The 13,331-nt window shown below is 43.5% G+C and overlaps 2 protein-coding genes across 2 annotated transcripts; both read right to left on the bottom strand.

Moving 5' to 3' along the window:
- Positions 1 to 7,994: 7,994 nt before the first annotated feature.
- Positions 7,995 to 8,689, bottom strand: GL218_04365 (60S ribosomal protein L32; the record flags this gene model as incomplete). Its single annotated transcript, XM_033580964.1, has 4 exons — positions 7,995 to 8,103; positions 8,177 to 8,298; positions 8,394 to 8,518; positions 8,650 to 8,689. 4 exons carry the CDS (start codon positions 8,687 to 8,689, stop codon positions 7,995 to 7,997), a joined length of 396 nt encoding a protein of 131 aa, XP_033435400.1.
- Positions 8,690 to 9,645: 956 nt separating this feature from the next.
- On the bottom strand, positions 9,646 to 11,123 carry GL218_04366 (DnaJ protein like protein xdj1; the record flags this gene model as incomplete). Its single annotated transcript, XM_033580965.1, has 4 exons — positions 9,646 to 9,738; positions 9,795 to 10,877; positions 10,946 to 11,004; positions 11,075 to 11,123. 4 exons carry the CDS (start codon positions 11,121 to 11,123, stop codon positions 9,646 to 9,648), a joined length of 1,284 nt encoding a protein of 427 aa, XP_033435402.1.
- Between the last annotated feature and the right edge of the window lie 2,208 nt (positions 11,124 to 13,331).

Here is a 13,331-nt window from a genome sequence, read left to right on the forward strand (position 1 = left end):
TCTCGTAGTAGTAAGTCTGGGTAGGTGCGAAGTAGTAGTACGACATCTTGAGGCGTCTTGCTGTTCAGATATCTTCTACCTTGTACGATGTTGATAGCTGGTGGCGGTTACCTTGGCCGTTGGCTACGAATCAGGAACAATCACAGTGATGGTGGGGGATAGAAGTGATCGGAATCAACAACGACAATGTATGGTAAAGGTTGCAAGGTCAAAAAGGAGAGGTCGGCGGCGTAGGTGACGAGAGTGGTCGAGGGTGATATTTTTGGCGGGTCGGAAATGTTTGCCTACGAACATGTAACTTGGTAACTTGGCAACAATAACAGCATATTGGCAGGTGTCAAAGCTTGCTATCGCGACAATGTTCCCAGCTGCTCAAGAACGATTTATCCCCAATGCAGGGAAATAAAAGAATTCACCTGAGGGCAGGAGGAGCAGGTATCAACGGAAGGCACCAACAACGGAAAGCACCAACGCTGCGCGCGCTACTAACTGCCCCTGAATAGGTACTTGATAACGATAACACAAGATGCCAAAGTAGGTGGTTTAATATATGTCCATACTCTGATTTTATTAGCGCTTTCCATACGTATTACGCCTAATAAATTCTCCCTACAACCATTCTAAAAAGGCTAAGCTAGATCCCGAGGGGTCCATCGTTTATCAGTACTCTTGTGAATACATTGGAACACACTGCAGGAATATATAGGAGGAGAGGACAGTGTATCTGTGCAAGAGAAGTTTATATATCCAACGTTACGCAACCCCTTCCTTAGATTAACCATAAGCTGCTATTTTTATATTTACCTCTCTCTCCTATTTCTTCTCATTTGCTACTAATGTCATTGACAGAGTTTGTATACTTGATGGATGTCATACATAGAACGAATATCAGTATAGATAAATAGCCCCCTGTAGCTACCCTAACCCACTTACACCCTAATAGCTTGATATTGTCTGTCTATACTGAACTATACTGGGTGTGATTATGTCGCCTTTTGATTACCAAGGGCTAGACACTATGGCATATCGTGATTATCTACCCAAAATATATCATTACAACTATTAACTACGCAGATACCGAAGTCCCTACCGTAAAGTTCCAAAGAGATCATATCGCATGAGTAAACACAGAGCGAAATGATAAGGATCTAATCTCTAGTTTATAAGCGTAATAAGGTTCATTTTGACTCGCGTATCTCCTAATAGTAGGGGGCGGGGCGCCTTTGTTACCTATGTGAACCTCCTATCTAGTAACTATCCCGTGTAAATACCTACCCATGTTGTTCCTCATTGGTGATACTCAGTTCTATGGCATCTAGAGGCTCGAGTTTATACATTTCAGTGCCAGCTCTAGTTAATGAGCCCGTATATAATGTTTATGTATGTTAAGGATATAATGAATCAAAGGTTCTCGAAGCTGAAAGCCAGGAAAATTGGGAGAAGTAATCTTAAAGGTGGATAGATTTAACAAAGATGTACCACAACAGAATATAGGTACTAGTTTTGTTGTCATGTCACCAAGCTACATTGTATAAAAAGCTATAAACCTATATCTGGAACAGTTGGCATAGTAAAGACATTTGTAATATCTATTATCGGCGTGTTAAAGTCTATCATAGAGGATTGCATATAGAGTTGGTATCACAGTGTGTATGGTGAATTTGTACTCGACTAGACTATAACTATCTTATCATCGATGCCAAAGCGATTCATTCCGTAGTTTCTACCTCTCTCTTCAGGTACCGTATGGGATCTCCAGGTCCTATATCGGTTGTACTTATTTATGTTCCTTCATCCCTAGGCAGGGAAATGTTAGTAGAGGCTTTATTATTAGATAATAAGGGGTAGAACTAGATAAGATGGAGAATACTTACAGTGAATTATCTCCCTTGTTTCCCGCTAAGGATAGAGGTGACATAAAAGCAGATGAATATTGGTAGCAGGTAGGTACTTTAATGTGATAAACTTAGTAATCAATTGAAAGGGAGGTATATATTAGATGCGCCTTGTAGGGTATTGATCTATTTAGTTATAGTCGGTGTTGTATACCTGAACTAGAAATAGAAGAATGAGTATAACCTCTGATTAAACAGGGGACAAAAGATAAGACAGAGAGTGAAATTTTACGTACCGGGCACTGCCCGTTCACCGTGGCATGGGCATTATTGATATGCTCCGCCACCGCCCTCAATCGAGGGAACCCGGTTTGGTTACACCCCGTCCATCCACACTCCGTGAGGTGGATGGTCAAGTGGCGCAACCAATTGACCGCGTGAGACCCGCACATCCGGCAGGTCCATTGCTGCCCCTAAAAACAGTTATTTAAATTAGTTTCCTTTTATATGTAATCTATAGTTATAATGTACTTACCCTTATTGGACGAGGTGTGCGCGTAGCTACACGTAGCTGTGCTAGGTCACCCACGGGCGGTGCCAGCGTGGCGGGGAGGGCGGCAGCTGCTACCGTCGTTGTAGTTGATGCCAGTGTTACTTATGTAGTAGGGTTGGTGGTAAAATTCCCCGATAATAAGAATTATTAGTTTAGGTTAGGGGCGAGTATTAGCACCGGCGCTGTCGTTGGGTGGGAGAGAGCTTTTGTGAGAGGATGTGTAGAAGGTTTAGCCATTGGGATTGAGTCATGATTTTAGAGAGGAATTGTAATTAGGTAGTTCCTAACACAAAGTTTAGTTCAGGACTCCAATCAAGACAAGAGATGAAGAAAATAAAAGAGAATGAAAGTTCCTGGTCAACATTCTAAAAGATAAATGAGTCACAGAAGAGCTCTTAGAAATACCTAGAAGACGGCTGAATGACAACAAGTAAAGAGAGTAAACTTAGACATACCATTTATAGTAGAGTTATTTAAAATCCCCGCCTGCATCATCATGTAGTCTCTGCGTGGGAAGGCTACAAGGCGGAGCCATGTTATTGCTCGATGCACCTGGCCTTTATTCCTTCGTAAATATGCCATCAGTATCTTAGATAAGTCTTAGTGATTCCACACCGGGAGTGTCAGTTAAGAAACAAGAATTGGATTGAAGGGCCAAGTAGTATCTTGGGTAGGGTAGATGAAGAGGATAGTTGAAGAGGGAAACTGCTTTGTCATTCAATAAGCATGAACATACCTTTAATGCCTATTACTTTAGGGGTAATTAGATGACTTCATTGTTTGTAGTATGAAGTATATATTGTATTGCATGATGCCGCAAATGTACATTGAACGCAAACTCTTCGAAGAGCATGTCGGCCCTCAAGTGTATGTCAAGTTAATTAGGTGGTAGTGTAGAAGTAGGGTAGGTGTAGGTGTAGTATATGTATGGGTAATAGTTATGGGTAATAGGTATGGGTATAGGTGTAGTATAGGTATAAGTATTAGTTAGGGTTATTAGTTGTTAATAGACTAAGAGTGTTGAAGCTGATTGAAGATGACTGAAGAGTATGATTGAAGAATTAGAATGATGGAACAGAAAGAGACCAGACTGGGGAAGGGTGCCCAGATATTTATAAGAAAAAATAGATGTTTTCAAAGGCGGTATCTTGCTCAAACCGGCAGTATTCTAAGCGCGGTTACTAGGTGACTTGATGATGTATTTCGTCGCTCCTGCTCACTGTTGAGGCTATCACAGGTGCAAGTGCACGGATCTCGCGCTATTTTATGGCAAATAGAAGGCACACATCGGCGCTAGTTCATGTATATCTGTATGTATATCTGCTCGGACCACCACGAGACGACTTCCACCTGAGGCGGAAACAGCAGTTCATACCTTCAGCTAATAGAATTAGCGCCTGACAGGTGTCGGCAGGTATCTTGAACCAGTGTACCTGGGTATATGCACGTCCCATTCCCAAGCAACCACCTTACAAGAAGCAACAACGACTGTAAGAGAAAGATACCTATATGTAACAGTGACAATATGGCAGTACGTACCTGAAGTACTACAGTATGAGATACAAAGACAAGGACTTCGCTCTTGCCATGACTATTGACTACACTAATAGGAGAGGAAGGTCACAAGTCTGTAGTTTACGGCTCTACTGCCCTAAACAATCCGTAACAGCTTTGCCCTAAGTTGCTCCATGACCCCTTCAGCACTTGGCGCTTTCTTTCTCAGGCACATTCGCCATATCTTGTAAGCCGTGACTTAGCATTGATATCATTCACAGCTCTGAGACAAGGCAAGAGTAGGGAGTACTCAAAGAATTATCGCGCTTTCCAGTCTATCATTGCATATGACCCTTGGCCCTAGCTTGTCTACGTATTTCTCACTTACGAACAAGGCAGTTATGATACGGCAATACAACAGTTTAGGTATTAATCAATGTTCCATACTATACAGGGGACAAGAGTTCCTGCCTGTCATGTAATACATGAACTAACGAGCTAATAAATAAAATTTCTATATGCTTGAGATTTGCTCTCAGCCCACATGTCTACCTATGTTCATATGCAATGGCATCCTAATGATTAAACTTCCCCTGAAACGTCCATCGTGTTTAACCTCAGTTCCTTAATATTCTTTGTTATTTCTTGTAGGAGGTTACTGCGACAAGGGGGTTAGTTCTTTGTTCCTAGGTTTAGGGAAAATCAGAATTCATTACATTATCTTTAAATATTTACTATAAACAACCCCAAGACTCTTCTTGTGATATATGAAGATGTCTTGATGTATATGGACCAGACACCCATACATTATGCGCAGGTGTCATCAGCATGCTATTGTACAGTGCTTTCTATTCACCAATAGCTAACTCAGGAGAGCCGATGAGAGCCGGGGATAGCCGTGCCTATTAACCAAAAACCTCCCCAGGTTGATTGATTAGCACCATATACAACCAATAAAAAATGCTACAATTCCAAAGAAATGAATGAATGGTGGTTGTTAGTTCCTGGGCTCATTAAGATGCTTGTGCAATCTGGTATGATAACTGCAATACTAGTACAACAAATAGAGATGGTTCAATTTCCTTTTCGCCGTATAACTACTAGCCCCTTTAGGATTAAGTAACAATGCTTCTCTGTTGGACATGCTTGATATATGGGGAGGATTGGTGAATCACAGGGCTATAGCGGTGGCGGCTTCTGATAGATGGTTTGGCGATTTCTCGTTTTTGCTGCTTTATACGAGACAGGTCCTCCGCGGGGGTTGAACTGTGTTGGTCCGACTCTAAAGTAGCTGAATAGGACCGTTTGGTACCTAGAGTAGTCTGTGATTTTATAGTTTGAGAGTTGGTGATTGATACGGAACTATCGTTGCCTAGTTGTACTGGGCTTGGCTTCTCTGGCTCTGTTGCTGCCCTGAAACCTCGCGCCATTGTCATGTTCTTCGGTGGAATAATGATAGGTGCTGGATCATCTCTCTCTTCTTCAGGGCTATTGCGCTTTGTTGATGAAAAATACGGGCCTCCCTTTTTTGAGACAGTTGTGTCGCTCTTCCGCAACTTTGGAAATTCTTCCTCGATGAGATCATCAATGAGATCATAGTCTTCATTCAACGTGTTATCAGATATGCCAGAAGGTTTCAAGGGTATGTCGAGGTCATCCCAATCTGAGTCAGACTCTGACCCATCTTGTGCTTTGGTGAAGATACTTTCGTTGTAGCTGCTATCTTCGTTATCCGACGGAGTTATAATAGAACGAGGTTTGCAGCGTCCACTGTCTACAAATTCACTCCACGTCTCTTTCATCCATTCAAGTACACGGGGCGGGCAATATGTCTTTGGCTGGACAGGTCTGTTGAAGGTCCCATTATAGTTGGTCCGAGCAGATCCCTCCTCTAGCTTGGCATCCTCTATATCGGCATCGTAGTGGAAAGCCTGGTGGCCATATAAGCTAGTCCACGTAAGGGTTCTTGGGTATCGAAGGAATTGTAGTTCGAGTCGGTTTGCTGCTTCGGTAGCTTGGTAGAGGCGAAGCCAATTCTGCAAGCAGGCCAGACAGGGCTTCCATGCTGGCCAAGCCACTACTCTTCGTTTGGTGTTATGGCGACTTAAGGGAGATCTCCTAACAGAGAACTGAGGTGCGTCACAACGGCAGATGTTAGATGTATTGCATTTCCTCTTCTCGCATGGCAAAGCAGCAATCTGTATAGCTCGATCTTGGTAAACAATATAGACTCCTTCTTCGGGAACGTCGAGGTTTGAGCAGCACTGCGGGCTGACACCAGATATGATAGCGCTTCGTAGTTGACCATCCCTTTCGTGAGAGGCTCTTATCACAGCAGCAGATCGGGATAGTATTGCCTTGCAGGCGATGCGACCGTAGTGAATAGCCATATCGAACGAGACAGGAAGTAAGAATGCGCGTAAGTTCTCGTGTCGTGCTTGTAAGCCAAAGATACAGTCGGTAAGCTAAGGTGATCTTGTAAGAATGATGATAGTAGGCTAAAAAGAATCCGGGAGAATCGAGGCTTCTTTATGTCTTTGGATCACAATACTTAGGAGAGTTGAGAATTGATGTGGCGAGAGAGAAGACGTAAAAGGGGCAATAGAGTGATTCGGGATGCTGGTTTCGCCCCTGAGGTTAGTACGACAGTGTCTAACAGTATGATTAGGCTGAACTTGACAAGATAGGTACAGTTGATGCGATCATTAACATCGGACTGTTTAGCTTGGTGAAACCATTAACTCCAGATAGCAGGATAGGTGTGAATATGTTGGAAATAGAGCTGATGTGTAGACGTCTGAATGTTTAAGGGGCAATCTTTGGTCTGTAAGAAAATTGTCGGAACCGTATGGTGCTCAGTAGATAAGGTGTCCATAGTGAATGAATATTAAAGTACACTGGAGAAAGGCCATCACATATAAGACGTATAGATGTCTCAGGAGTAGTATAGAAGGCAGGCCATGAAAGCGCTTGTGCACCAAACAAAGTCCATGTAACTATACATAACAATTAACATTTGCTTCCTACAAAGCCGTCAGCTGATGTTGATTTAAAACACTACATTGTATAAAGTAGTTGAGTTTTACCTGACCGTATTAGCCCCTTTAAGCGTCCTTTGTTGCTTGACTAAACTTAAGAACTGGTAGAAGAATAGAGGCCTTACATGGATGCCTGAAACCCTTTGTGCTAGTATAATAAACCCCTTGTGTATTCAGGTGCCGTATGTCCTACGAGGTAGACATAGGATTCAAACAGTAGTGATATTGAAGAAATAAAATAATGGATGATAAGATGTCCCTGCCAGGCGAGTTATCAACTAGCAGTAGTAAATGTATAAACGGTTGTCTGGGTAGTAGTGTAGGTGTAGCTTGTCTCTCTTCTAAGCAATAGTACCAAGCAACCGTCCCTTGCAGCAATTTTATTCAGGCCACTCCAACACTATGGTACCTGAGCCTAAGCTAAATATCTAGAATGGAGGCACAAAGAATCCAGGGGGCAATGTGATTTGATCCTTCTAGCCTAACCATCGACCTAGCCTGCCCCATATGATGGCTTACGATCTAAGGATAACGGGGAATTGGAGGAAACTGAGGAAACCTGATGGAATACATACCGATTTCGTAATAGTGACACTACTGTATCTTGTAGATACTCTCAAAGTATTGAGTTTATGAAATTATCGGCTTATTCAAGTACTAAGTTCACGAGTTGGATGGGTGCACTTATGTAAATTGGGGATCTGCCTCACGACATATGAAAATGCTATTGCCTTATTCATACGATGTTCATCATCGAATCAGTGATGCCAGATATAGCCTCTACACGTGTCATGGTATGACTTGTAGCCCCTGTCAATACCTGGTCATGTTAGGCCGTGATTGGGCCAACGCCGTAGATCAGGTGAAGTCGCGTAGGATGCAATCGGTCAAAGTAGGCCAAAATACGTGTCATCGCAGAAGGCGTGTTGTATTTCCTAGCACGAAATACATGCTAGCTCGAATGTTCCGTCCGTAGACCATAGAGCGCAAAACCCTTCCCATGCATGCAAAGTACTGCCGAAAACGAGAAACCGGACACCAATTCCATAGTCATCCTCATCAGCCGCCAGCGCCTTAAATTTCCGTGGTGACCTTGGCCTTGGCGTTGGTGACCTTGACACCCAATTGCTTCGCTCGTGCAATGATATCGACTCGCTTTCTTGACGAGACGTTGTGGGCGATCCTATAATATTATTAGTTAACCTAGTCGTAACCGGGTCGAAACCACCTTTCGATGCAAAATTTTAGGGACGTACTCTGCGGCGTAGGTGCGGTTGTGCATCAGGAGTAACTCAACATCCTTGATGTTGTTGACGAGGAAGGCCTTGTGGCCGGAGGGTGTGAGGTGACGGGTCTTCTTGTTGGAGCCGAAACCGATCTATCGCAAAATTAATATTAGCATATTACTCCTCCCGCCTAATATTACTATATCTAAATATTCATAGATTGATATTTTCGAGGAATCGCACGTACCGAGGGCATAGCAGTGTTTCCACGGAATCGTCGTCGAACTCGGTTGTCAATACCCTTAGGCTTGCGCCACTTGGAGGAGAGACATTTGAACCGATCGCTCTGGTGGCGGTTGAAGGTCTTGGTTCCTATAAAATAAAATCCATCAATATTTCTCCCTCATTATTGTATCATTCATAATCCATGGCTTCAATCCATAATCGGAGCGCATCGCATCAATCGAGGAATGGTGACGGGACGGGGGAAGAGTCGAACATACGCTTCTTGACGATCGGGACGTGCTTCTTGGCGGCAACCATCTTGAAGGAATAATTGTTAGCTAAGAATTATCTTTGACAAAAAAAAAAGTAGTATAGCCACAATGGTAGCAGAGATTTATTTACCTTGACTGATTTCCTGTAGGTGTCGAGATGGGTGGATGTATGGTGATGAGCTGCTGGGCTGCTGGTCTCTACCGCAAAAATTGAGGTACGTTACGTGTAGAGGGACCAAAAGTTTCCAATGGGCACAATAGCCGAATTTTGCGCTAAGGGTTTTGTTAGGGTTGGTGAAATTTATCACGTGTGGATAATTGAAAAAGAGGTCCCACAGCTTTGGTGTAGAATTAGTGGAGTCGAAAAGTTTTGGCTTGGCTTGGCCCTAGAGCTAGCCACCTAAATCATTCACCCGCTTTCAGCCCCAAGTGGCTTGTAGGTTATGTACCCAAGTACCCAATTCGACTGGGCAGTGAGGTACATCATAAGGTACATATTTCTCAAGAGTTCCAACTCTTTATTCAATCTCAAGCCTACACCAGATACAGAATTAATTCCAATTTATTTAGCTTATCTTTCACTTCAGTTCAACTCAATTTCACTTAGATCTCATCATCTCTGAATAATACTGCCTTTATTTCAGGGCCTACCAATTACCATGATAGCAATTTACCATCCAGAAATGGATGTCTGGTCTATACAAGCTACTTAGGTTACTGAGTATCTAAGGTAGAAGACTATCTAATAAGAAATTCCACCTAGCCAGAATTCAGAATTGCCGTTAGAAATGTCGAAAGGAGATATGTCATTAATTCTCCTTCTAAGGAAGAAATCCTACCAGGATCTTTCTTGCCACCATCTATCCTATTTCCACTCCTCTTCATAACTCGGTTACGCAACTAAATCGAGTTAGGGAGGAATACCTATGCAGAATCGCAACCCCAACCTACCTTCACGTTGTTTCCAGTCTTCACTAATCGGAGCTCATGTCTCATAATTCATTACTGCTGGGCACATTGTGCTTGTCCGCCGGCCTCGTCATCGTCATCCTCCCATCCATCTCCGAATCGCGGATCCCCAGAGTTAGCACCCATCTGATATAAAGTCAGTATATTCTACTCGTGTCCGTAATGCATGGAATATGACATACCTCATCAATATCCGCATCGTCGTCGTATGGAACGTCATCAATTTCCTCGGCTTTAATCTCCGGTGGCGGGCCAGGCAGTAGCTTCTGAAGAGATTCGTAGGCCGCATCATCCTTGAGCCATCCGTCCTCGGGGAACTCGATCTTAACGACAAGGTATAAATCACCTTTGGCATCTCCCCGTTTCACAGGCATTCCCTCTCCTTCCACCTTAAGTACTTGTCCTGGGTGTAGGACCTTTCCTCGAGGATGGTTGATATTGATACCTCGACCATCAAGATGCTGGACCACAACACGAGAAAACCCACATAGGGCCTCGGCAACAGTGATATCTAGGTCAGCAGAAAGATCGTTACCGATCCGGTTGAATACCTCATGGGGTTCTTCGTCAAGGATGAATACGAGGTTGCCAGGGGTCTGGTCGGGGCTTTGGTCAGCCTCGCCCTCCAACACGATGCGCTCCCCTTGGCGCGAGCCACGAGGAATATAAATCTCTAGCGGCTTCGTCTCCGGAACGGTCCGCTTGCCTTTGCACTTCTTGCATCGATCTTTCTCTTTGAAGTAGTTGCCGGAGCCTTGACACCTATCACATACAGCCGATTCACGAGTGACCAGACCAGGACCGACTTGTCGGAAGGCCTCTACCATACCATGTCCCTTGCAGCGATCGCATTGTTGGGGCTTCACCTTCTCTTTGCCGCCAGTCCCCTTGCAAGTCCCGCAGATGACGTTCTTGTTGGCTGCGAATTTGACAGTCTTGCCCTTGTAGAGATCCTCTAGGCTGACAGAGTACTTAGACTCCTCGTCAGCGCCGCGCCTGGGCCTTCTGGGTCCTCCTCCGGGACCTCCCATGCCACCGCCCACTCCCATGCCAAACATCTGAGCGAGTATATCGTTAATGTCTACTTCTTCACCCATGCCTCCTCCCCTTGATGGGTCAAAGGCTGCCATGCCATGCTTATCGTATAAGGCACGCTTATCCTCATCTCGAAGAATCTCGTAGGCTTGAGTAACCGACTTGAACTTGGCTTCAGACTCTACTCGCTGGTCTTCGGGAACTTTATCGGGGTGATGTTGGAGTGCGAGCTAGAATGTGACAATTTAGTCAGTATGTTACGGCGCAAAGTCAACAAGGCAGGCGCGGGGTTCCTCACCTTTCGGTAAGCCTTCTTTATATCATTTTGGCTTGCAGTTTTGTCAACGCCGAGAAGCTCTGAGGTTGTTTAGTCAGCAATCAAATTCTGCGGATATAAAGTCACGATGCAAGCAAGCGGACAACTTACCGTACAAATCGATATCGTCGCTACCGGCACCCGGACCAGGTGACGCCATTGTGAAATGTAGTCGTCGGAATGAAGTAGATAGCCTTGTATTTTCTTTGCAGAGATTATGGCTGTAGAGGTAAAGTGGGTTGGTTCTTGAAGTAGGAAAATATTTGGCGGGGCAGTTTTTGAGGAACCTTGGACTTTGGACCCTTTGGACCCTTTGGATAAGAACACTAGAAGTGAATGCGCAACAACCGGTGTATCTAACCTTGACTTAAGGTAGGTACCTGTTTCAAAGAAATTTTAAAATCTCGTAAGAAATCCCAAATTCAATTAGTTCTTGTTTCAAGGAAAGAAATTTACAAGGCTGAGTTGTTGTAAACTGCAGGTACGGACAAACCTAGGTAGTTACATGTATATCGGCTTTTACCTTTCGTTGCCCCCCACATCCTGTTAGGCTAGGTACAGGACTACGTAATTTCTAAGCGCCCTGGAACAGATACTATGTACCTATATTATGTAAGTTCGTGCGTTTAAAAGCGCATATAAGATGCTGACCATATTACATTAGCAACTAATATCCCTACTTCATAAATTAAGCAACTTTGCATACGGGTAAAGGACATTTCCTAGTCATATTCCTATGATTGGGATATAATATCTACAAAAATATTCTCGAACGGTTCATCAGCTAGTCATTACCAAAAGCTGCACGAGTTTGAAACTTTGCGCCTCTATCGCGTCCCGCCAATATAACCCAACGAATCAGAATTCGTCGATAATATAGTTTTTATCCACTAGTTTAGAATAGAGCTAATTTTTTTTATAGAAATAGCGTAGCGCAGCGTAGACATTGGTACGATAAGGATTGATAAGGTAATATGTCTGGTCTTCTAGCATTCTAGCATCCTAGCATTTTACCACGAGCAAATGCCAAACGGTAGTTAAGCTGCCAAGATAAAGACTAACACCGACCTGATCCCTAACACAACTACCCCTTAAGTTAAGATATAGATAACTAATAATAAATATGTGAAGTTGTCACGGATCCAACCATCTTATTTGATATCTAGCTTGTATTAGATAATCCATTTTCTCTCATTACATTGCCTAATTAGGCTACTCCCTCCTAATCCTTTAGTCGATCACTTTACTTTTTAATACGTTGGAGTTATGACAACTCAGCCGTAATAGGGCTTCCCCGAGGGTGATAAATACTATCTCATGCATTGTGAATTTCTCAGCTGTGAAAGTGATGCTCCTGGAGCTTGTGAATTCAGTCCCCAGTAGCGACGCTCCAAAAGCTCATCTACAATCTCCCCAGTTGAAAAGCTAAACCACCAAGAGATACTACCATAGGATTTATAGTGTAGCTTACATATATTATATATATACTGGCTAGGCATGTATTGATTACTTGAGGTAATCAAGTCATTGTATGCTAGATAAATCCTTTTATGGAGACATAACGTGTTGAGTAGCTGATAGCTATCGTGTCATGTTGAAGGTTATATGAAGGAAGAAGAAGCACGAGCCCTCAGCAAGATTCACGCTCTCCTTGCGCGGTAAGACCAGTCCGTATGTCTATGAACCTAGCCGCTGACGTAGTTATGATACATCCAGCTGATCTAGTGATGTTTTGCCTCGTGGTGAATGGCTAGCTATAAGTGCTCTACTACCTTTCACGCATCTTCAGGCCTTTTACACCTTTTATATTCGACTTTTCAGATGCGAGCCTCGTACTTGATTTATCCTTCCACTCAATATTTTATCAAGCTTTACTCTGCAGTATACATGATGCAGTCTTCAGCCATACCTCCTCCAAGTTGGTTTTATTCGGGAGAATGTGTGACTCCAAGCCAGGCTGCTTCTAAAGCAGGTATTACAAATGTCGTTCTGAACCTCACGCAACTTGATTTCCAAAAGGCTTTCGACTTCATCAAAGATAAGCTTAGTCCGGAGCTTATGCAAGAATATTGGCTTGCTTCGGTGGCAGATGCTTCCAGGGGCTGTCACATCAGTGGTAGCAACGTTTCTATGTGTTGGTTCTCTATCAAGTTCCTCGATATTCTTTGGTACTTGCTTTGTATGCGAATTATATAACCAATTTCCCGTGATCTCTACAACCCGCTAACAGGCGAGCGACTAGTTGGTAGGACTGCAGGACCTTCTCCCTGGTACCATCGTAAGTAATTCGCAATCTTGTAGCATACCCTTGATCGGTATAATAATTATTATTAACCCAACTTGCCGCAGTCCTTGAAGGACTTGATAT

This window comes from Daldinia childiae (assembly GCF_008694065.1).
Source record: "Daldinia childiae strain JS-1345 chromosome Unknown Scaffold4, whole genome shotgun sequence".
Lineage (NCBI taxonomy): Eukaryota > Fungi > Ascomycota > Sordariomycetes > Xylariales > Hypoxylaceae > Daldinia > Daldinia childiae.